The following is a 23,640-nucleotide window of genomic DNA, read 5'->3' on the forward strand; positions in this document are numbered from 1 at the left end:
TCCATATTGGAATCATGTATCTCCTGTGTTTTATCCGTTAGTTATTGTTGTTTTGGCCCTCCAGTTGTGTGCAGAACCGTCATGGCAACGTGCCCCGTCTGTCGCCATAGCAACATGGTGACGGGAGTCCCAGACTGGTGAGGGACTCCGCCTGACGTTGTCATGACTCCTGGTCTCCAAGGTGAGGAGTCTAGCAGACATATTAATGTGGCCTTCAGTGTAGTTAGTCCTAGACAGACAGGCTGAAAGACAGACAGGTGAGAAGAGAACACAGGCAGAGATACAGACAGGCTGTCAGACAGACAGGTGAGAATAGAACACAGGCAGAGATACAGACAGGCTGTCAGACAGACAGGTGAGAAGAGAACACAGGCAGAGATACAGACAGGCTGTCAGACAGACACGAAGACGTACAGACAGTCTGCATACAACTGGAGTGTGTTATCGCTGAGTTATCGTGTCAGACAGACAAGCAGCATGAGAGGTGGAGGGGAGGGGGGCGACTGATATCTTCAGTAGATTATAGGTCAATATTGTTCCACACACCAGCCCACACTCATTTCCTGTTTATATCCACTCCCTGTTTATATCCATGTTCTGTTGCTTGGCTAGTTTGTTTGTGAAAACTTGAAGCAACTTGTCGGTGCAGTGTTACTAAGGGTCGGAGGTCAGTGAGTATTTATTATCGTCATGACAGCAGCCTGCGCTGCCTCTGTTGTGTCTGGTCCTTTGTGTAAACGATGGTCATGTTTGTTTCATCTTGCCCGCGAGGTCACGGTGTGTGTGTGTGTGTGTCGGAACAGCTGGAGGGGGGAATTTGAACCTTGCTGTCCTGCACAGTATTCACATTGAGGGGGGGCTGGGGAGAGAGAAGAAATTTGAACTGCAAATAGTGATACCCACCCTGCCACATCATCAGCCTATCACAGATGTGGGTTTAATTTACCTGTCCCAACTAGCTCCTCCCATATGCCCCTGTGGACCAATCACATCATCCAGAACATACTTGGTTTGTGATCTTTTATTGTGCAATAAAAGATGACTCAACTTTCCTTATGGTGTCCTGGGTGATTTCTTTCAGAGTGATACTGGCAATCCAACAGTCAACCGACTCCACAATGTTTCTGGTCGTTGTTAACCAAAGATGGCAAAAGTACAAACATCTTTTACTCCTAATGCAAACCTTTTTTTGGAACATATTTTTCCAATCTCTAAAACCTTTTTCGGAAAAAAAGTTTTTCAACCTTTGAACTTTTTTTTCCAAAACATTTTTACGAGAAAAAAAAATCCAACCTTTTTTTTTTGTACTTTTTTTCCCACACACTTTTTTTTTACCTTTCAAAACTTTTTTTCCACACAAGTGAGAGGAGAGGAGAGAGGAAATCATGCCACCAAAAACAGATTAAAATTAATGTAATGAGCCTGGCTTGAAAATGTTAGCCGAAAGTACAGATATTTGTGTAAAAAATGTAAAGAGTGAAAGTAAAAAGCTGTAACAAGTAAAGTAGGCCTATCTGAAAAGTTGCTAGATGATGACGTCTCATAGATAGGTTGCCGGTTCGATTCCTGGCCGTGCAAAATGACGTTGTGTCCTTGGGCATGGTACTTCACCCACTTGCCTCGAGGAGAATGTCCCTGTACTTACTGTAAATCGCTCTGGAAACATTTAGCAAGATATTGAGATTAAATCATTGTCCCGACTCCCTGCCCCTTTTAACAGACTTAACAACAGATGAGTCAGCAGGACCCCAGTCTCCCCATTACTATCGAACTCCAAGAAGCAATCCATTAATTAACCCTCCCGCACTACCTGTGTGAATTTTTGCCATGGGGCCCGAAATTCCTGGCGGCGCCCCTGTCTACATTCAGTCATTTAGCAGACGTTCCCTGCACTGATTAAATGTTGATGAAATGTACATTTGAAACACTGTACCCAGCTAACAAAATGACGTCCCCAGGACGTCCCTTGTTAGCTGGGTAGCTAGATGGCTTATATGGACATTAAACCAACAGGTTAATACCGCTCACAGATTGGCTACCCACCTAAAAAACTGGGTTACTGATTGAAACCCTCTCTTTTGTGTATCCTGTCTTTCTTTTTTCTCTGATCTTTTCCGAAACCCTGATTTGTGTTTAAGTTCTAGCGACTAGCGCATCTACTGACTGCAACTAAACACCGTCACCGATAAGTGCGCTAAGGCAGGATCAAACCATTTCATGCAGATACAGGGGGATGGTCGGTCAATATGGATGTTTACTTTTTGGTCAATAGGGATATTTAACCTTTATTGCCAAACACAAGTAAAAAGAAAGAGATCATTCATTGTATTATTATATTTTAAATGTATTATATACTCGATGATGGTTTATATAATATAATTTTATATTATTTTTTGCCTTTTTTTGGGGGCCTTAGAATCCTAACTTTTCCCCCCTATACGGCGCCCCTGAATGTAGATATCGTCAACCTTTAGATCTGTAGATGCAGGATTCTAAGATTTAACAGCCTACTTATATAAATATTGGGAACGCCAGAACACTAAGAACGTGACGTAATTCACAAATCAGTAAAATATTATTTGCCAAAGTAGCGTTAAGTCGCTAGACAAGATTTGTTGTCAATAGTAAAGGCGAAAAGTTGCTAAATTGGTAACACTGTAGATCTGTCGATGTTAAAGTGGGTTAGGGGGACGGGGCGGGATTACCATGATGGCCGTGTGCGTCACAGTCTCCCATTGGCTGCAGGGGGACAGTTTTCGCGCCACTTGGTTCGCGGTGGATTGTGGGAACGGAAGAGCGGAGGATTCGGACGCTGTTGTGATTGTGGCGAGCTGGAACTATTTAGCTTCATCAGACGAGGTTTTAATTCGTATTTTGAACGTAATTATTTACTAATGCGGGGGGACGAGTCCGACTCGGATTCGGGGAGAATGGACGAAAGTTCCGTCCGAACCAGTTTGGACGCGCTCTGCCAGGAACTTAATATGGACGAGGAGACCGCGACTGAAGCCATGCAAAACTTCGCAGCCATATGGAATACATACACCCTGGAGGTAAGCCCACCGCATATTATTATTCTACGGAACTTGGTATCGTTGTTAATCTAAAAGTGTTAAGGGTTTTGTGTTTGATGCTGGTTGAACTGTGATCAGTGTCTTGCGCAACACTTCTCTAGATTTGTAGCTGATAGACAGTTTAGTACGCGTCACTACCGCCTTGAACATAACAACACACATGAATACACTTCCATACAAAACCTAGTGTTTTGCTAGGACGCGTACCGTAAAACTACCACCCCCCCCCCCACACACACACACACATTGATGTTGTTAAAAAGTTAGATTTAGATTTTCGTAAAGATCAAGAAAAAAGATAGATCTTTTGGGGGGAATTTTACCTGGTCTTCTAGTTATCGGTGCAAATCTGTTGGCATAGGCCTATGTGTAGCCGTCTGTGACATTACTTGTAAAAGAAGGCTATACAAAGAAAGTTTGAATTGATTAGGTCACCATTGTAAACACCGCTCCCATTCAAAGAACCCCATGGTGTGTCGCTTTCAATCTTATCGCGTGAAACACGCATGACTGCACATGTGTTTTTGCGTGTTTTTGCGTGTATGTTTTTCTTATGTCTGTGCGATCTTCACGCGCATGTGTGTCAGTGATGTGTGTCTTCTCCACGCGTGTGTTTTTGTGCTTGTGTCTGTTTCACTGTTTTATCCGTGGTCATAAGCGTGGGGTTCCTTTGTATGTAATGTGCGTGCGTGCAGGGAGAGGTGGTCCACTGGCTGGCGTGTGCGCTGTACGCAGCCTGCAGGAAGAACTGCACTCCCACTGTGGGTCAGGGCTTGATGGAGGGGAACTGTGTGTCTCTCACCCGCATCCTCCGGACTGCCAAACTCAGGTATGTTTCACACACACACAAACTTCCATGGAGGACACACACTTCAGTATGATCCAACAGTGGCTGGAGATGTAACACACACACACACACACACACACACACTTCCTGTATGTGCAGTCTGCTGCAGTTCTTCAGTAAGATGCAGAAATGGCTGGAGATGACCAGCCTGCCTCAGGACTTCAGGCTGCGCGTAGGCAGGCTGGAGCGCAACTTCGAGGTTTCCACGGTGATCTTCAGGAAGTTTGAGCCCATCTTCATGGACATGTTCCAGAACCCCCAGGGAGAGCCCACACGCCAGCCCCGCAGCAGGAAACACAGGTGACACTTCCTGTCTGGAGCTGTCTGTCTGTTCAATCATCCATCCATCTGTCTTTTTCTCTCTCTCTGTATGTCTGTCTGTCTCTTTCTGTATTTACACTTGTCTGTCTGTTCAATCATCCGTCCAGCTGTCTCTATCTCTTTGTCTGTCTCTGTCTATCGATCTCTGTCTATTTGTCTGTCTGTGTCTCTCTCTCTAGCCATCTCTCCCTCCCCATGTTGACCTCTCCTGTTCCCCCAGACGGCAGCCGTGTCATGTGAGTGACGTGTTTCGCTTCTGCTGGACTCTGTTCGTCTACACGAAAGGTGAGCTGGGAGGGAGGAGGGGCGACCATGTCAACCGGCACGATGATGACACGTGTCCCAGTGGGGGAGAGCTGCCCTGGCCTCTCTGACTCTCTCTGTGTGTGTGTGTAGGGAACTTCAGGATGATAGGTGATGACCTGGTGAACTCATATCATCTGCTGCTCTGCTGTCTGGACCTGGTGTTCAACAACGCTCTGCTCTGCTCCAACAGCAAAGACCTCATCAACCCTCTCTTCAGAGGTACACAGACACACACACACACAAATGTGATGTTCTGCTCCAACAGAAAGGATTAAAGTGATTTGATCGTGTGTGTGTGTGTGTGTGTGTGAGCAGGGCTGCCGGGCGTGTGCAGCGAGAGCCAGGCCCCAGGCCTGCAGGGGGGTGTGATGGAGGCTGGTCCTGGGATGGAGCCTCCCAGCGTGATGGAGGCTGGTCCTGGGATGGAGCCTCCCAGCGTGATGGAGGCTGGTCCTGGGATGGAGCCTCCCAGCGTGATGGAGCGGCTGTGTGAGTTACATGACGGGCTCGTGATGGAAGCCAAGGGGATCCGGGAACATTACTTCAAACCCTACATCACACGGCTGTACCAGAGAGGGGTGAGAGCAACACACCAGCGCACACTCACTCACTCACCAGTACACACACACACACAACAGCACACACACACACTCCCCTGCATGTTGTGACGGTGCTGCTGGTGTCTAGATCCTGCAGGGGAATGAGGAACAGCTGACACAGCTGCTGGATCCACCCAACTTCACAGACAACAAGTATGTCTGCCTGTCTGTCTACCTTCCTGTCTGCCTGCCTGTCTACCTGCTTGTGTGTCTACCTGCCTGTGTGTGTGTGTGCCTGTCTGTCTACCTGTCTGTGTGTGTGTGCCTCTCTATCTGCCCTCCTGTCTGTTTTGTCTGATTGTGTATGTCTTAGTAAGTCCAACAGGAGTATGTTTTGACTTGGTGTGTGTGTGTCTCAGTAAGTCGGTGAATAGGGAGTATGAGGAGTACGTATTGACTGTGGGGGACTTTGACGAGCGAGTGTTTCTGGGCACCGACGCCGATGAAGAAATCGGAACCCCTCGCAAGACCGGCCCCGCCCCCAGCCCCGCCCACGGACAGCTGTCTGCTCGCAAGCAGGTGGAGAGCAACCTGCAGCAGCACTTTGACAAGGTAGCTAACTAGCGTGTGGCCTGCTACCTAGCCAGCTAACCTCAAGCGGCACTTTTCAAAGGAGATTACTAGAATGCTAACTAGCATGGTAACCTGCTACCGTCACAGCTAACCTCAAGCAGCACTTAAACAAAGTTGCTAACTAGCTAACCAACCTGCTTACTAATCTGCTTCCTTGCTAACTAACCAGCTAACCTGCTACCTATTTTTCTACCTTGCTAGCTTACCTGCTAACTAGCTTACCAGCTCACTAACTAACTCATTACCTGACTGAACCAGACAAGAACAGAACTAAAACTGTGTTTGTCTGTCTGTGTTTGTCTGTCTGTGTGTGGCTGTCTGTGTGTGTGTGTGTCTGGCTGTGTGTGTGTGTGTCTGGCTGTGTGTGGCTGTGTGTGGCTGTGTGTGGCTGTGTGTGGCTGTGTGTGGCTGTGTGTGGCTGTGTGTGGCTGTGTGTGGCTGTGTGTGGCTGTGTGTGGCTGCGGGTGTGTAGACCGGCTCTCTGGCGCCCTCTACCCCCCTGACGGGGCGGCGCTACCTGAAAGAGAAGGAGCAGCTGGTGACGCCCGTGTCCTCAGCCACGCAGAGTGTCAGCAGGCTGCAGAGCATGGTGGCCGGCCTGCGGCCCGCGCCCAGCCCCGCCCTCATCAACATATGCAGGTGTGTTTTGTAGCAGGTGTGAAGGTGTGTGTTGTAGCAGGTGTGTGTGTGTGTTGACTGTGTGTGTGTTGCAGGTCCTGCTCCAGAGACCCTCTAGAGAACGTCCAGACCAGAATAAAGACGCTCGGAGACGCCTTCAAACAGCACTACACACACGACACACACCTGCTGCCTGGATCACACATGGGTCAGACACACACACACACTTACATTTAGTCATTTAGCAGATGCTCTTATCCAGAGTGACTTACAGTAAGTACAGGGACATTCTCCCCGAAGCAAGTAGGGTGAAGTTCCTTGCCCAAGGACACAACGTCATTTGGCACGGCTGGGAATCGAACTGGCAACCTTTAGATTACTAGCCTGACTCCCTCACCGCTCAGCCATCTGACTCCCTTAGCACTTAGGTTGTAGACTGGCTGGTTCCGTGGTTATAGACAGGCTGGTTCTGGGGTTGTAGACTGACAGGCTGGTTCTGTGGTTTTGACAGGCTGGTTCTGGGGTTTTAGACTGACATGCTGGTTCTGTTGTAGACTGACAGGCTGGCTCTGGGGTTGGAGACTGATAGGCTGGTTCTGAGGTTTTTGACAGGCTGGTTCTGGGGTTGTAAACTGACAAGCTGGTTCTGGGGTTGTAGTCTGACAGGCTAGTTCTGGGGTTGTAGACTGACAGGCTGGTTCTGTTGTAGACTGACAAGCTGGTTCTGGGGTTGTAGTCTGACAGGTTGGTTCTGTTGTAGACTGACAAGCTGATTCTGGGGTTGTAGACTGACAGGCTGGTTCTGGGGTTGTAGCCTGACAGGCTGGTTCTGTTGTAGACTGACAGGCTGGTTCTGTTGTAGACTTTGCGGAGAAGCGTCTGCGCCTGGGGGAGATCCTGTACTACAAGGTCCTGGAGAACGTCATGCTGCAGGAGACGCGCAGGCTCCACGGCAAGGACATGGCTGTGAGTGGAACCCTGCAGAACCGGCATGCATCCACACTCCAGAACATTGGATAGGTTTCACACTCTAGAACAGAACCTGAATGGTCCCACACTCTAGAACATAGTTAGGTTCCACACACTCCAGAACTAGAACGGCTGTGCTCCAGAACTGACGTGCCTGTGTGTGTGTTTGTAGGTTCTGCTGGAGCAGGACATGTTCCACTGCTCTCTGCTGGCCTGCTGCCTGGAGGTAGTGCTGTTCTCCTACAGCTCCCCCAGAACCTTCCCCTGGATCATCAGCATCTTCAAGCTGCCTGCTTTCTACTTCTTCAAGGTACACACACACAGACGCACACACATGCTGCACACAGACGCACACACATGCTGCACACAGACGCGCACACACATGCTGCACACACACACACACACATGCTGCACACAGACGCACACACATGCTGCACACACACACACACACATGCTGCACACAGACGCACACACATGCTGCACACAGACGCACACACATGCTGCACACAGACGCACACACATGCTGCACACAGACGCACACACATGCTGCACACAGACGCACACACATGCTGCACACAGACGCATACACATGCTGCACACAGACGCACACACATGCTGCACACAGACACACACATGCTGCACACAGACGCATACACATGCTGCACACAGACGCACACACATGCTGCACACAGACGCATACACATGCTGCACACAGACGCACACACATGCTGCACACAGACGCACACACATGCTGCACACACACACATGCTGCACACAGACGCACACACATGCTGCACACAGACGCGCACACACATGCTGCACACAGACACACACATGCTGCACACAGACGCATACACATGCTGCACACAGACGCACACACATGCTGCACACAGACGCACACACATGCTGCACACAGACGCATACACATGCTGCACACAGACGCACACACATGCTGCACACAGACGCACACACATGCTGCACACAGACGCACACACATGCTGCACACAGACACACACATGCTGCACACAGACGCATACACATGCTGCACACAGACGCACACACATGCTGCACACAGACGCATACACATGCTGCACACACACACACACATGCTGCACACAGACACACACATGCTGCACACAGACGCGCACACACATGCTGCACACAGACGCACACACATGCTGCACACAGACGCATACACATGCTGCACACACACACACACATGCTGCACACACACATGCTGCACACACACACACATGCTGCACACACACACATGCTGCACACACACACACTCATGCACACACACACGTACACTGTAAAAGCTATAAAGACACATTGTGTGTGTGTGTGTGTGCGCGTGCAGGTGATTGAGGTGTTCATCAGGGCGGAGGAGGGTCTGTCCAGGGACATGGTGAAGCATCTGAACTCTGTGGAGGAGCAGGTGCTGGAGAGCAGAGCCTGGACCGCCTCCTCCGCCCTCTGGGGGGCGCTGCAGGCCGACGGCAACAAGGTCCCTACCGTGGAGGAGGTAGGGGGCACTAGCATACTAGCAGAGAATGTCTAATATAGGGAGAACTGTTAAGGCCGATTTATACTTTATCCGTTTTTACGGAGACGGACACAGAGAACGCCCTCTCCGATGAGAAATTCCCTCTCCGTGTCCTCTCCGAGCACCTCAGAGAGCTCTTCGTGCACCTCCTGATTTTCCTGACTGTCCGTCCGTCCGTCATTTTACGGATACCCCTTGGCTGTGATTGGTCCGTATTAAGAACTGCTTGCGTCAGGGGCTGGGGCGGGGTTGCCGTGATAAACAGGAAGAACAGAATCCTTTGACCGCCATTGCTGTAAGTTTTTACAATTCATTTTTCAGCTAAACAGTACATGTAAATCAGCATCTGAATTAAAATGTGACGAGAAATGGGCAGTGTAGTTGCTGAAAATGTGCGTATTTTATTGATGAAACGGCTAATTTGTAAATTTGCTCCGACTTTTCTATAACCTAGCTAGCATCGCAGTGCAGCGCCACCTACTCTTCTGGCAGTGAAGTGTTTTCATTTACAATTACATTTAGTCATTTAGCAGACGCTCTTATCCAGAGCGACTTACAGTAAGTACAGGGACATTCCCCCCGAGGCAAGTAGGGTGAAGTGCCTTGCCCAAGGACACATCATTTGGCACGGCCGGGAATCGAACTGGCAACCTTCAGATTACTAGCCTGATTCCCTAACCGCTCAGCCACCTGACTCCCTTTTCAGCACCCACAGCCTTTGGAGTACTATAAATTCAACCGATCCGTCCGTCTGTCCGTAACGGAGACGGAGAAGTATAATTCGGCCTTTACTCTCGGGAAACTTCCGTGTTCTGAACTGGTTGCAGTTCCACTCTAGTTCCATGTGACGGCGCTAACGAGCGAGAATGAAAGGAGGTCTATGGAGCGATACCCCACAAAATCCACTTTTCTCAGGATATAATTTTTTGTCTAGTAATTTGAATTCTGAATTCGAAAGGGGAGGCAAAAAAACCACACTGCTGGGTGTTAGATTGTTTTAAAGTCGCCTTTCTGTTCTAAAAAGCCTTTTAAAATGTCAATGACGTCATACACATTGTACGGCCTGAGATACTGCTTGACGGCAAGCTCTGGTTACTTCCACTTTTCTCTCGAGGCATCGACAACACAGCTGACAGGTTAGGCTCTCCCTGTCAATACACATGCTAGAAAGAGTTTTGGTTTGCTAATGTTGTTGCTAATGTTGCTAATGCTCTGACATTCTGGTTCCGCTTCGGATGCCATCAAGCGGGATCTCTGGTCGTAGTCAGTCCTTCACTAACCAATCAGCATTCATTAGCAGAATGCTAGCATGTTATGGGCAACAACGACTCACCCAGTAAGAAATCGAAAGGACATAAGTACTCGTTCATTCAACTTTCGACCTATAATCCATGTTGAACATGCAAAAACTATCTGAGATTTCTCAACAACAATCATGCGAAAGAGATAAATTTAGCCGTTTAGCTCCATAGACTCTCATTCATTCTGCACTCGCTCGCGATCACTCCAAGTGGAACTCTGGTGGAACTGCAACAAAATTCGGTATAATGGGGCTTAATAGGGAGTGGACAGGCTCTCCTTAAACAGGCTCTGATGCTAGCGTACAATACACTACATACTATATACTAGAGTACTATACACCACATACTTGACACTAGACACAACACACTTCTGTGGAGGAGGTAGGGTGCACACTGGTGAACTAGTTCTAACCAGATGAGCTAGTCCTAATCAGGTGTGTGTTCCAGGTGAGCTAGTTCTAACCAGGTGTGTGTTCCAGGTGAGCTAGTTCTAACCAGGTGTGTGTTCCAGGTGAGCTAGTTCTAACCAGGTGTGTGTTCCAGGTGAGCTAGTTCTAACCAGGTGTGTGTGTTCCAGGTAAACTTCCCGGGCAGCTTTGACACGGGCTGCGGCAGTTCTGGCCCCGCCCACCTGCCCCTGGTCGCCCTGTCCCCCATCGTCCACCCGCGCATACGAGAGTTCCGCTCCGCCCTGGGCAGCGCCCGCAAAGGTGTGTGTGTGTCAACTTTGTAGTTGTATGTGCTTGTAGTCAGACATTGGTAAATGGGATGTATCTTTGCTAACAAGTACCTGTTAACGTGTTTGTCTGTCTGTGTGTGTGTGTAACATCAGTAACCCCCCTCTCTCCCCCCCAGACGTCCCCCCCTCCCCTCTCTCCGTCCATGACCGCTACAGCTCGCCTGCGGCCGGCAGCGCCAAGAGACGGCTGTTTGGGGACGAGCCCCCCCCCAGGCCCCCGGGGCACCTGGCCCCCCCTGCCCACAGCCCCCTGGCCCCCCCTGCCCACAGCCCCCTGGCCTCCCCTGCTAAGAGGCTGAGCTTCAGCCCCGGGGCCATGCTGAAGATAGACAGCCCCACCCTGCTCATGTCCTCTCCCAACAGCCAGACGCTCACCTTCCCCCTGCAAGGTACCGACCACACACACACACAGGCTTACACACTTATACATACACACACACGCGCGCTTACACATTTATACACACGCTTACACACTTATACACACACATGCTTACACACTTATACACACACTCTCTTAACAAACACTCATGTGATGCTTGTGTGTGTTTGATGTTTAAAGGTTTAAAGACCAACGGAGGTGGAATCACACTGATCCAGTCTGGCCCAATCACGGCTCAGATCCTGCTGACCGCCTCCCCCAGCCACCCAAGCCCCGCCCCCCAGCCAAGCGCTACGCGTCCAAGACGCACCGGGTCCCTAGCGCTGTTCTTCAGGAAGGTACACACACCTAGCCCTGTTCTTCAGGAAGGTACACACACACCACGCCCTGTTCTTCTGGAAGGTACACACACCACGCCCTGTTCTTCAGGAAGGTACACACACCACGCCCTGTTCTTCAGGAAGGTACACACACACCACGCCCAGTTCTTGAGTGCCATGTCTCTCCTCAGGTGTACCACCTGGCCAGTGTGCGTCTGAGAGACCTGTGTGTGAAGCTGGACATCTCCCCGGAGCTGAGGGGGAAGATCTGGACCTGCTTCGAGCACTCCCTGGTCCACTGCTCCTCCCTCATGAGGGACCGACACCTGGACCAGATCCTGCTCTCCGCCGTCTACATCATCTCCAAGGTCAGCCAATCACCTGCCTGCGCCATCTGTGTTCAGCCAATCACCTTCATGCGCCGTCTGTGTTCAACCAATCACCTGTCTTCTCCGTCTGTTCTCAGCCAGTCATTTGATGGCTGTATATGTGTCAGTTCGAGACCAACCAATCACCAGCCAAGACACCCTGTTTTGTGTCATTGCTGGTTTAAAATCAGTCATAGATCTGTGATAACCTGTGTGTGTGTGTGTCTCCAGATCACCAAAGAGCCTCACACCTTCCAGGATATCATGAAGTGCTACCGTAGCCAACCACAGGCCAGCAGTCAGGTCAGTGGGCCAATCAAATGGGATCTGCCATGGAAGTAGCCAATCACTGCTCTTCTGCTATGATAGATGTGTTCTGTACGGTTAACTAAAGTCTGTAACCTGTCATGAACCTGTCGCAGGGGGTGACTCATCAATCCTGGTCACGATTCCGATAAATCGTTGCAAGTGTAATTTTTGTCGCTGTGATTAACTTGTTATCGCGTTATATTTGTTATTGGTGGTAAATTCAGGCTTGTTTTTGCCGCCAGTGGTCCAAAAAGTTTATAATTTCTGTGTTTGTCGCTTTTGTCTGTGTGTGTGTGTGTGTGTCCAGGTGTATCGTAGTGTACTGCTTTGTCACAAAGAGAAACCTGACGAGCACATGGAAGTGGAACCCACGACAGGAGGTAACACACACGCATACACACGCATGCATACACACACACACACACACACACACACACACACACTGATATAGCTCCGTTCTGTAGGAACCTCTTTTCTCTAACAGCCCTGTATCTCATGCTCGTCAGTCACAGAGAAAGCCACACACACACACACACACTGATATAGCTCCGTTCTGTAGGAACCTCTTTTCTCTAACAGCCCTGTATCTCATGCTCGTCAGTCACAGAGAAAGCCAATCAGGAGAACCGAGAGGAGTGTCCCAGCCAATCAGAGGAGGAGCGTGGTGACCTCATCCAGTTCTATAACACCATCTACGTTCTGAAGATGAAGAGCTTCGCCCTGCGCTATGCCACACTTGGCAACGACTCCAGGGTACGCACGCGCACACACATGCGCACACACACACACACATCCATACTTACACACACCTACACACACACACCCTCGTCTGCACGTATCCACATGTACACACACATGTCCCCCCCTGGTGTGTCCTCAGATGGAGGCCCCTCCCCCTCTGTCTCCGTTCCCGTCCGTGCGAGCCCAGCCCCTCTCCCCCCGCCGGGTCTCCCAGAAGCACACCCTCTACGTCTCCCCCCACAAGCCTCCCCACTGCCCCCCCCCCTCCTCCGCCTACACCTACCGCATCAACGGCAGTCCCTCCAAGGTACGTGCGCCCACACACGCACACACACACACACACTTCCTCTCTCAGCCCCCTGCTGGGTTGTGCCTGTAAGTCCAGGTGGAGCTGGTTGTCATTACTTTTCCAAAACGAGAAAAAAGTTTTACTCAAAATGGTAACTTCCTCCTTCTTCCTCTCTCCTCTCACCAACTCTCCTCCCCACCTCTTCTCTCCTTCCCCATCCCCACATCCTCTCCTCCCTCCTCCTCACCTCTCCTCCCTCCTCTCCCCCAACCCGTCTTCTCCTTCAGGAGCTGAGTGACATTAACAGGATGATCCGTCAGGGGGGCGGGGCCCAGGGGGGTGTGGCCCCGCCCAGCAGGAAGAGGGCGTTCTCTATGGAAGGCGACTACGCGGACGCGTCCCCCTCCAAGCGAGCGTGTGACAGCAGCGAGGACGTGTTGCTACGACGACTGCAGGACGTGGTGTCTGAGAGGAAGCACCACTGAGGGGTGTGTGTGGGGGCGGGGGGTGGATGTGTGTGTGTGTGTGTGTATATGTGTGTGTACCGGGGGATGGGGGGGCAGGCAATGTTCTGTACAGTTCTCTAGATGTGTAGTATCTACACAGGTTATTTTATGGTGTGTCTGTGAGAGAGAGAGATCATGTGAACACAGTTCATATGGAAGGTATCAGTGTTATAATCACATATCCACTATACACGTCTGGCCACTAACCAACCAGACAAGGGTTCCTCTGTAACTAATTACAATCACTCACTTTTGAACAATAAAACTGCCCATACAAGACCTGACTTGTTTTGTCTTTCTAGGTTGTGATGTTTATACAGAGAAGAGCGACGTCTTACTAATGTTCGCTGTTGTGAAACGCAGTTCTACCCTTTTATGTGTCTGAGCTACTCGTTTACACGATAATCACAGGTGATGTAGGAAGGAGGAGCTGTAATGCAGTAATCAGAGGGAGTCAGGTGGCTGAGCGGTTAGGGAATCGGGTTAGTAATCAGAAGGTTGCCAGTTCGATTCCCGGCTGTGCCAAATGACGTTGTGTCCTTGGGCAAGGCACTTCACCCTACTTGCCTCGGGGGGAATGTCTCTGTACTTACTGTAAGTCGCTCTGGATAAGAGCGTCAGCTAAATGAGTAAATGTAAATGTAATCAGGTCGGCTGGTTGAACCATTCAAGAGAAGTTCACGGTTACCGGGAGTGTTTCGTGTGTTTTATGTTAGTTTGACGTGTTTGTGTACATTTGCAGTTTGGGAATGACTTGTTTTGGCCAGAAAAGAACACTTTTGTGCTTTTCAGGTCATGCTGGATGAGATCACGTGGATCTCGGTTTTATTAGAACTGTTTTAGTGAGAGGACACTGCAGGTTAACGCTGCTCTGGGTGAAGTGGGATGTCCTGCCATTCCACTTCCGTCCACCAGGTGGCGGTGTAGACTGCAGACCTGCTGAGCTGGTGATGTTGCGCTGGCATTGGAAACACACAACGCACCAAACACACACTCAGCCATTCTGGACTGTGCACACACACACTCGATCACATACACTCCAGCACAGGCTCTCAGTTGACATGTTGTGCAGGGGTAATACTCCCAGATGGTAGCTAGCTGACATAGCAGGGTGCCAGGCTACTTAGCTACACACACACACACACACACACACACATCCAATTAGCAGCTCACACCTCTGTGGTAATCAGTGCTCAGGTGTCACTCTGCTTCCTGTGTGAAGACCTAACACTTCCTGGAGATCTGATGGCTGAACGGCCCTAAACTGGCTCACCGGGCCCGTCATCTGGGATTACTGTCACCTCGACTCCATCTGGGATTAATCTCACCTGGGGTTCTACCTGTCTGCCAGGAGGAGAGACACTCAGAGGGCGTGTGTGGGTGATGGAGGAGGAGAGAGACTCACAGGAGGTGTGTGGGTGATGGAGGAGGAGAGAGACTCACAGGAGGTGTGTGGGTGATGGAGGAGGAGAGAGACTCAGGGGTGTCTGGGTGATGGAGGAGGAGGAGGAGAGAGACTCAGGGGTGTGTGGGTGATGGAGTAGAGAGACTCAACCCGGACCCTGGTGAACCCTGGTGCTGCTTGACCCTGGTGAACCCGGACCCTGGTGGACCCTGATGCTGCCTGACCCTCGTGAACCCTGGTGAACCCGCACCCTGGTGTTGCCTGACCCTGGTGAACCCGGACCCTGGTGGAGCAGATTAACATGATGATCTCATCACCACACAGGTATTATGGCTGATTAACTGCAGGTATGGGAGTGAGACTTCCTGATTAAAGACACAAGCTGAGGGGGGGGGGGGAGTTAAAGGGGAGTCTGGTGGGGGGGTTAGGGGGGGAGGCAGACTTTCACACCCAAGGAAACATAAATTGTCTCTTATTTGATCTGGGAGGTCTGGACTCTGTCTCTGGCTGTCCGTGAGTGTGTGCGTGTGTGTGTCTGCTTGTGTGTTTGTGTGTCTGCATGTGTGCGAGTGTCCTAATCTGAGTGAGGAAATTCTGTTCATGAAGCAAATGAAAAGTAAAGTTAATTAACTCTGTGAGTAAGTACAGCCGACGTGTTCAAGCCAAATCAATTAGCTCCTGGCAGAGTTCGAACTGTCTTCTGTCATCTTGCATGCGCCAAAAACACACGCTGGCACACACACACACACACATACACACTCACACACACACACATACACACACACACACATACACACTCACACACACACACAGACGTATTCCACAGAGTGTATTTATACGTCTGTGTTACAGTGAGTGTCCTGTCTGTTGGGGAGTGTGGGTTAGACACACACACATACAGATACACACACGGACGAACAGGGCATGTGTGTATCTGCGGACACACAGACACACACATGCATTCATGCACACACCTGCACACACTTACACACACACATTCACACCTACACACACACACATTCATGCACACACCTACACATTCATACATTCACGCACACACACAGGCTTGGCTCCACACCTCCCTCTCTTGGCAGTGTTGAGCTCTCTCTCCAGGCCAATGATTAGGCTTCTCACTGTGTGTGTGTGTGTGTGTCATGTGTGTACGTATGAGTGTGTGTGGGTGCACATGTGTCGTGTGTGCTTGTGTGCAAACTGTGTGTGTGTGTGAGACTGGACTCAGATATCCAGAGTTTAATTAGCGGTGTGTGTTTTGCATTTCACACCCTGTTGACTACCTGCCTCCCAACCGTAGGGTTAATTGGCAGAGAAGATAGGTGCCATGTGTAGGTGAACATGTGTGTGTGTGTGTGTATGGGTGTGTATACTGTATGTGTGTGTGAGCGTGGTCTGATCGTGTAGTAGGATCTGCTGGGAATGTATCAGGGATCTTTGTTCTTTTTTTTGCAGTATAGATGTATTATATATGTGTATCTTAAAATAGAAACCATGAAGAAATGTAATCAGTCGTAATTTAAAATGGACTGTTGTGCTACACCATCACGAACACAGAACCAGGAAAATTATAATTGTTTCACCAGATAAAATGTGCCCCTCTCCCTCCCTAGCTTCCTCTCTCTTACTCTCCCTTTGCCTCACCCTCTCTTTCGTCCTCTCTCTTTCAATCCCTCCCTTCTTTTCTGTCTCTCCCTCTCACTCCCTCCCCATCTTTCCCTCTCCCCCTCTCATCCTCTCTCTCTCTCCCTCCCTCCCCTTTCTCTCTCTCTATCCATCTCTCTGTCTCTCTCACCCCCTCCTCATCTTTCACTCTCTCACTCCCTTTGTCTCTCCCTCTCATCCTCACTCACTCCTTCCCTCCCTCCTTCCTTCTCCCTCTCTGCCTCGTTCTGAGGCAGGACCACAGCGAGGATGAGACCAGCGAAAGGCCTGATAAGGTTAATGTGTCTCTCTCTGGTGTAGATTCTGCAGCATTGTCACAACACAGACTCTTTCTCACATCCAGCTCTGTCACAGCATCACCATAATGGAATCCAAGTTAAATTAGATACAGACCTTAAATATCCATCTGCACTTTAGAGAAGAAAGAAGAGGGGAGGGAGGGGGGGAGGGGAGGGAGGGGGGGGAGGAGAGAGGGAAGAGTTCCACCCGGTAAATTCTCTGCACAGAAAAATGATTAAATTGAAAAGTTTCACATTCAAGCTGTGCAAGCAATATTACAACCCCCTTATCCTGTAGTCAGAGGTATAGCTTAGGAGAGAGGGGGAGAGAGAGGTAGGAGGGGCGAGAGGGTAGACGAGGAGGGGGGGGGGAGAGGTGAACAGACAGCTTAGGTGGTGTCTGACTCTTTAATATCTTCTGGTGTGTGCGTGCATGTGTGTGTGTGTGTGTCTGTGTATGGTCAGGACTGTGACAGTGAGATAAATAGGAAGTTAAGTTAATCAGAATACAGATGTCCCACCTATCACACACAAGGACACACACAAGGACACACACACACAAAGACACACTCACACACAAGGACACACGCACAAACATGAAATGACACACAAGCACACACACAGAGACCAAGAATGTACAGTGTAATTTATTCCAGTCAAACCTCATCTCTCTTTTTTTACTTTTTCTTTCCATCTCTCCATCTCTCCATCTCTCTAGCTCTCCATCTCTCCATCTCTCCATCTCTCCGTCTATCCATCTCTCCGTCTCTCCGTCTCTCGGTGTCTCGGTGCTGTTTCCAGAGAGGAATTAGACTGTGTCTATCTGTTCCTCTCAGTGTGTAGAACATGAATCCAGCTTGTTTCCTCTGCAGCTTCTGATCCGTAAACGTCTCTTCCTTGAAATTGTCATTTGTCTGCCGCCAAAATACCATCAGGGTTTGTAGGATGGATCTGAGTGTAGGTAGACAGAAATGTGTGTGTGTGTGTGTGTGTGTGTGTGTGTGTGTGTGTGGGGGGGGGGGGGGCAGGGGTGTTTGTGGGTTTGTTTCTTTCGAGATGCAGACACACACACATGGTAATAACTTCCTGCTTCCTCTCTGTGATGCTCTGGAGGATGTAAGCGTCCAGTGGGGCGTGGCTCAGGTGGCCATGTTGGATCTGTTGTGGTTACTGTAGCGGCCATGTTGGATCTGTTTTGGTTAGCTGGGGGCCTCTAGGCTGTGAAAGTCGTCTCAGTCTTAATGGGATCAACCAATAATCCTCCATCAGCTTAGGCATGGAGGTGACTGGGTGTGTGTGTGTTGGTGTGTGTGTGTTGGGTGTGTGTGTGTTGGGTGTGTGTGTGTGTTGGGTGTGTGTGTTAGGTGTCTGTGTTTGTGTTGCTACATTCTTCTTTGTGATGGACACACTCAACTGGTGAAAGTAACTGTGTGTGGGACTGTATGTGAGGGTGTGAAGGAGTGTGTGTGAGGGAGAGGGAGGGGGAGAGAGGGAGAGGGGGAGAGGGAGAGGGAGAGGGAGAGGGGGAGAGAGGGAGGGAGGGAGGGAGGGAGGGGGAGAGGGGGAGAGAGAGGGGGAGAGGGAGAGGGAGAGGGGGAGGGGGAAAGAGAGGGGGAGAGAGAGGGGGAGAGAGAGGGGGAGAGAGAGAGAGAGAGAGAGGGAGAGTGAGAGAGAGAATGGGAGAGAGGGAGAGAGGGGGAGAGAGAGAGAGAATGGGAGAGAGAAGGAGAGAGAGGGGGGGAGAGAGAAGGAGAGAGAGAGAGAGGGAGGGAGAGAGAGTGAGGGGGAGAGAGAGAGAGAATGGGAGAGAGAAGGAGAGAGAATGCGAGAGAGAGAGAGAATGGGAGAGAGAAGGAGAGAGAGAGGGGGGAGAGAGAGGGAGAGATAGAGGGGGGGAGAGAGGGAGAGATAGAGAGGGGGGGAGCAGAGGTGTGACGGAGAAGGCTAGAGAGCAGGATTAGAGAGGGATTAGACAGAAAGCTCCTCAACACTAAGAGCGGCAGACGTGTCAGGTGACAAACTTGAGCTGTAAGTAACCCTTAAATACTCTCTCTCCATCTCCATCTCTCTATCTTTCTCTATCTCTCAGTCTCTCTCTCTATCTCTCTCTCTCCATCTCTCTATCTCTGTCTCTCTCTATCTCTCAGTCTCTCTCTCCATCTCTCTATCTCTCCCTCTCTCTCTCAGTCTCTCTCCATCTCTCTATCTTTCTCTATCTCTCAGTCTCTCTCTCTATCTCTCAGTCTCTCTCCATCTCTCTCCCTCTCTCTCCCTCTCTCTATCTCTCAGTCTCTCTCTCCATCTCTCTATCTCTCTATCTCTCCCTCTCTCCATCTCTCTCTCCATCTCTCTCCATCTCTCTATCTCTCTCTCCATTTCTCTCTATCTCTCTCTATCTCTCTCTCTCTCCCTCTCTATTTCTCTCCATCTCTCTCTCCATCTCTCTCTCTCTCTATCTCTCTCTCTCTATATCTCTTTCTCTCTTCCTCTCTCTATCTCTGTCTCCATCTCTCTCTCTCAGTTCAGTTCAAAGGGCTTTATTGGCATGAAAACAACAATTGTTCATATTGCCAAAGCAACGGTAGAATTACAGAAATATTCATCAATGTAAATCATGGCCTTATATATACTTATATTTCATACACTTGCATACAGAGAGACACACACGGCAGTTTAACATATACATACGTGTAGCTACACCACACAGGTGTACAACTTGTATCCATGTTATTATTATTCAAGTTGGTATATTATTAATGTTGCCAAATATCTTTTTCTCTCCATCTCTCTCTGCCTCTCTCTCCATCTCTCTCTCTCTTTCTCCATCTCTCTCTCTCTCAGTCTCTCTCTCTGTCTCTCTCTCCATCTCTCTCCATCTCTGTCTCTCTCTCCATCTCTCTCCATTTCTCAGTCTTCCTCTCCTTCTGTCTCTCCATCTCTCTCTCAGTCTCTCTCTCTCCATCTCTCTGTCTCTCTCTCCATCTCTCTGTCTCTGTCTTTCTGTCCTGGAAGTGGCATGGGATATAAAATATATATTCTACACATATTCCACACACACACACACCTATACACCCACACACACCTATACACCCATCACACTTTAAACACACACTCACACACACTCCTATACTAGCACTTGTTTACACTGGAGGACTGGAGGACTGGAGGACTGGAGGACTAGGAGGACTGGAGGACTGGAGGACTGGAGGACTGGAGGGGCTGGAGGACTGGAGGACTGGAGGACTGGAGGACTGGAGGACTGGAGGACTGGAGGGGCTGGAGGACTGGAGGACTGGAGGACTGGAGGACTGGAGGACTGGAGGACTGGAGGACTGGAGGACTGGAGGACTGGAGGGGCTGGAGGACTGGAGGACTGGAGGACTGGAGGACTGGAGGACTGGAGGGGCTGGAGGACTGGAGGGGCTGGAGGACTGGAGGACTGGAGGACTGGAGGACTGGAGGACTGGAGGACTAGAGGACTGGAGGACTGGAGGACTGGAGGACTGGAGGACTGGAGGACTGGAGGACTGGAGGACTGGAGGACTGGAGGACTGGAGGACTAGAGGACTGGAGGACTGGAGGACTGGAGGACTGGAGGACTGGAGGACTGGAGGACTGGAGGACTGGAGGGGCTGGAGGGGCTGGAGGGGCTGGAGGACTGGAGGACTGGAGGACTGGAGGACTGGAGGGGCTGGAGGACTGGAGGACTGGAGGACTGGAGGACTGGAGGACTGGAGGACTGGAGGACTGGAGGACTGGGGGACTGGGGGACTGGGGGACTGGGGGACTGGAGGACTGGAGGACTGGAGGACTGGAGGACTGGAGGACTGGAGGACTGGAGGACTGGAGGGAGCCTGGAGGACTTGGAGGCTGGGAGGAAGGAGGACTGTAAGGACAGTGAAGTGATTACTCAGAAGGATTTTATATCCTAAAGTGAAGCTATGAACAACAGCATGTGTTATTGCTTTGCTTTCCTTAAACGGATGTTGGGAAGAAATCAGATAAAAACGCTATTTATTTTTCAACCTCCTATTATATTGCACAGCAAGCACTGCTTCACTCTCAACCTCTTCACTCCCACCTGCCTTCTTTGTCTGTTTCTCCAGTCTTCCATCTCTCTTTCTGCCTAATCTCTCTCTCTCTCTTTGTCATCATCTCCAATGATAGAATGCTCTACATTGAACACTGTGCCAATCTCCAAAAAGCAGCCAAGTGGGCTAGGACTTAGGAGCAAGGGACTAGGAGATAGGGGTTGGGGGGTAGTGGCTAGGGGCTAATAACTACGGGCTAGGAGCTAGGGATGTCTGCGAGGGGTTGTGAGTGTGTGTGTGAGTGAGTGTGTGTGTGGGTGGTTGTGAGTGTATGTGTGTTTAGAGTGTGACTAATGACAGTGACATCCAGCTTCATTACCTCTGCCTCTATGTAATTAGATCTGTCCCTGGAGGAAGATGATGAGTGAGAGACAGAGACAGAGAGAAGACAAAGAGAGAGAGAGAGAGAGATAGAGAGAGAGAGAGAGAGAGAGAGAGAAGGAGAGAGATTTAGAGAGACATAGAGTGTGTGTGTGTGTTGAGGAGGGGGTTCATCACTGCTGGTGTTAATATTAATTAGTTGATCGGCCTAACTCTACCATGCTGGACCCCTGGTGTCACTCTGCTGTAGGCTGTGTTATCTTAGAATGTGTGTGTGTGTGTGTGTGTGGGGGGGGAGTGATAGGTGGGTGGGTACGTGTGTGTGCATGTGTGTGCGGATGTGTGTGCGAGTAACTTGGTGTGTGTGTGTGTGGGGGGGGGGGGATTGATGGGTGGGTGGGTATGTGTGTGTGCATGCGTGTGTGTGTGGGATTGATGGGTGGGTGTGTGTGTGTGTGTGTGTGTGTGTGTGTGTGTGTGTGTGGGGGGGGGGATTGATGGGTGGGTGGGTGGGTGGGTAATGTGTGTGTGCATGCGTGTGTGTGGGGGATTGGTGGGTGGGTGGGTATGTGTGTGTGCATGCGTGTGTGTGTGGGGGGGAATTAGAAGCAGTGTGGCACTGACTTAGTCAGATCTATATCAAAGAGTAGTGTTTGATGCTGCTGTGCCCTTGAGCTGTGTATCCCCTGGAAACCATGTTGATTTCCCCTAAACACACACACACACGTTTACACATTCGCGCACACACACATGCGTACGACATACACGTACACACACACGTACACACGTACACACACGTACACACACGTACACACACACACACACGTTGAGTTTTTAGAGGTGTAAAGATGCAGACATCAACATTGAGGAGCACCTAGACAGGTCGAGGGGGAGGAGAGAGGGGGGGAGGCAGAGGGAGGGAGAAAGGAGAGGAGGGGGAGGAGAGAGGGGGGGAGGGAGAAAGGAGAGGAGGGGGAGGAGGGGGGGAGAGAGGGGGGCGGGGCAGAGGGAAGGAGAAAGGAGAGGGGGGGAGGCAGAGGGAGGGAGAAAGGAGAGAAGGGGGAGGAGAGAGGGGGGGAGGCAGAGGGAGGGAGAAAGGAGAGGAGGGGGGGGAGGAGAGAGGGGGGGAAGCAGAGGGAGGGAGAAAGGAGAGGAGGGGGGAGGAGAGAGGGGGGGAGGCAGAGGGAGGGAGAAAGGAGAGGGGGGGAGGCAGAGGGAGGGAGAAAGGAGAGGAGGGGGAGGAGGGGGAGGAGGGGATAGGAAGGGGGGGAGGCAGAGGGAGGGAGAAAGGAGAGGGGGGGAGGCAGAGGGAGGGAGAAAGGAGAGGAGGGGGAGGAGGGGGATAGTAGTATCAGCTACTAGGTACGGGGAGTCAGGTGGCTGAGCGGTGACGGAATCGGGCTAGTAATCCGAAGGTTGCCAGTTCGATTCCCGGTCATGCCAACTGACGTGTCCTTGGGCAAGGCACTTCACCCTACTTGCCTCGGGGGAATGTCCCTGTACTTACTGTAAGTCGCTCTGGATAAGAGCGTCTGCTAAATGACTAAATGTAAATGTACTAGAATAGAGAACAGTATACACACATTCCCATCCACGCCATCTGCACTTGGAAGACTTGTTGTGAACATTATCTAAAACACTGAATCATAACATTGCTGAGTGAAAAACATACAACAGTGAAGTGCACACACACGCATACACATACACACACGCATACACACACACATACACACACGCATACACACACGCATACACACACGCATACACACACGCATACACACACGCATACACACACGCATACACACACGCATACACACACGTCTCTAGGGTTAGTCTCTGCCACACACTCTTCCAGGCAAATGGGATCTCCATGTGAAACAGTGATGAGCTGTTGAGAGAGGGAGAGAGGGAGAGAGGGAGAGAGAGGTTTCCTCCAATCATAGGGTCTCCCAGGATGAGAGTGTAATAGTCGGGTCCTCAGAGGAGGAAAAGCTTGGTGTGGGGAAAAGATCCTCCTCCTCTCCTTCTTCCTCTCCTTCCTCCGTCCTCCTCTCCTCTTCTCC

At 50.5% G+C, this 23,640-nt stretch overlaps 1 protein-coding gene across 2 annotated transcripts in view; it reads left to right on the forward strand.

The window, feature by feature from the left end:
• Window positions 1-2,754: 2,754 nt before the first annotated feature.
• Window positions 2,755-23,640, forward strand: part of rbl1 (retinoblastoma-like 1 (p107)) — a 53,039-nt gene continuing 32,153 nt past the window's right edge. The window contains exons 1-22 of one of the 2 annotated variants that reach the window (XM_062472931.1): window positions 2,755-3,053; window positions 3,770-3,903; window positions 4,021-4,221; window positions 4,463-4,527; window positions 4,639-4,767; window positions 4,864-5,126; window positions 5,236-5,300; window positions 5,507-5,699; window positions 6,193-6,359; window positions 6,434-6,546; window positions 7,201-7,304; window positions 7,480-7,617; window positions 8,668-8,832; window positions 10,732-10,864; window positions 11,010-11,282; window positions 11,453-11,610; window positions 11,784-11,960; window positions 12,192-12,263; window positions 12,577-12,649; window positions 12,871-13,022; window positions 13,150-13,317; window positions 13,587-13,789. In XM_062472931.1, the coding sequence (XP_062328915.1) occupies window positions 2,895-3,053; window positions 3,770-3,903; window positions 4,021-4,221; window positions 4,463-4,527; window positions 4,639-4,767; window positions 4,864-5,126; window positions 5,236-5,300; window positions 5,507-5,699; window positions 6,193-6,359; window positions 6,434-6,546; window positions 7,201-7,304; window positions 7,480-7,617; window positions 8,668-8,832; window positions 10,732-10,864; window positions 11,010-11,282; window positions 11,453-11,610; window positions 11,784-11,960; window positions 12,192-12,263; window positions 12,577-12,649; window positions 12,871-13,022; window positions 13,150-13,317; window positions 13,587-13,784 (3,300 nt within the window). In that variant the 5' untranslated portion in view covers window positions 2,755-2,894 and the 3' untranslated portion in view covers window positions 13,785-13,789. Of the gene's footprint in view, window positions 3,054-3,769; window positions 3,904-4,020; window positions 4,222-4,462; window positions 4,528-4,638; window positions 4,768-4,863; window positions 5,127-5,235; window positions 5,301-5,506; window positions 5,700-6,192; window positions 6,360-6,433; window positions 6,547-7,200; window positions 7,305-7,479; window positions 7,618-8,667; window positions 8,833-10,731; window positions 10,865-11,009; window positions 11,283-11,452; window positions 11,611-11,783; window positions 11,961-12,191; window positions 12,264-12,576; window positions 12,650-12,870; window positions 13,023-13,149; window positions 13,318-13,586; window positions 14,083-23,640 lie in introns of those variants that run through there. The other variant, XM_062472923.1, reaches the window with a different exon arrangement.

Source organism: Osmerus eperlanus, chromosome 1, assembly GCF_963692335.1.
Source record: "Osmerus eperlanus chromosome 1, fOsmEpe2.1, whole genome shotgun sequence".
NCBI classification, from domain to species: domain Eukaryota; kingdom Metazoa; phylum Chordata; class Actinopteri; order Osmeriformes; family Osmeridae; genus Osmerus; species Osmerus eperlanus.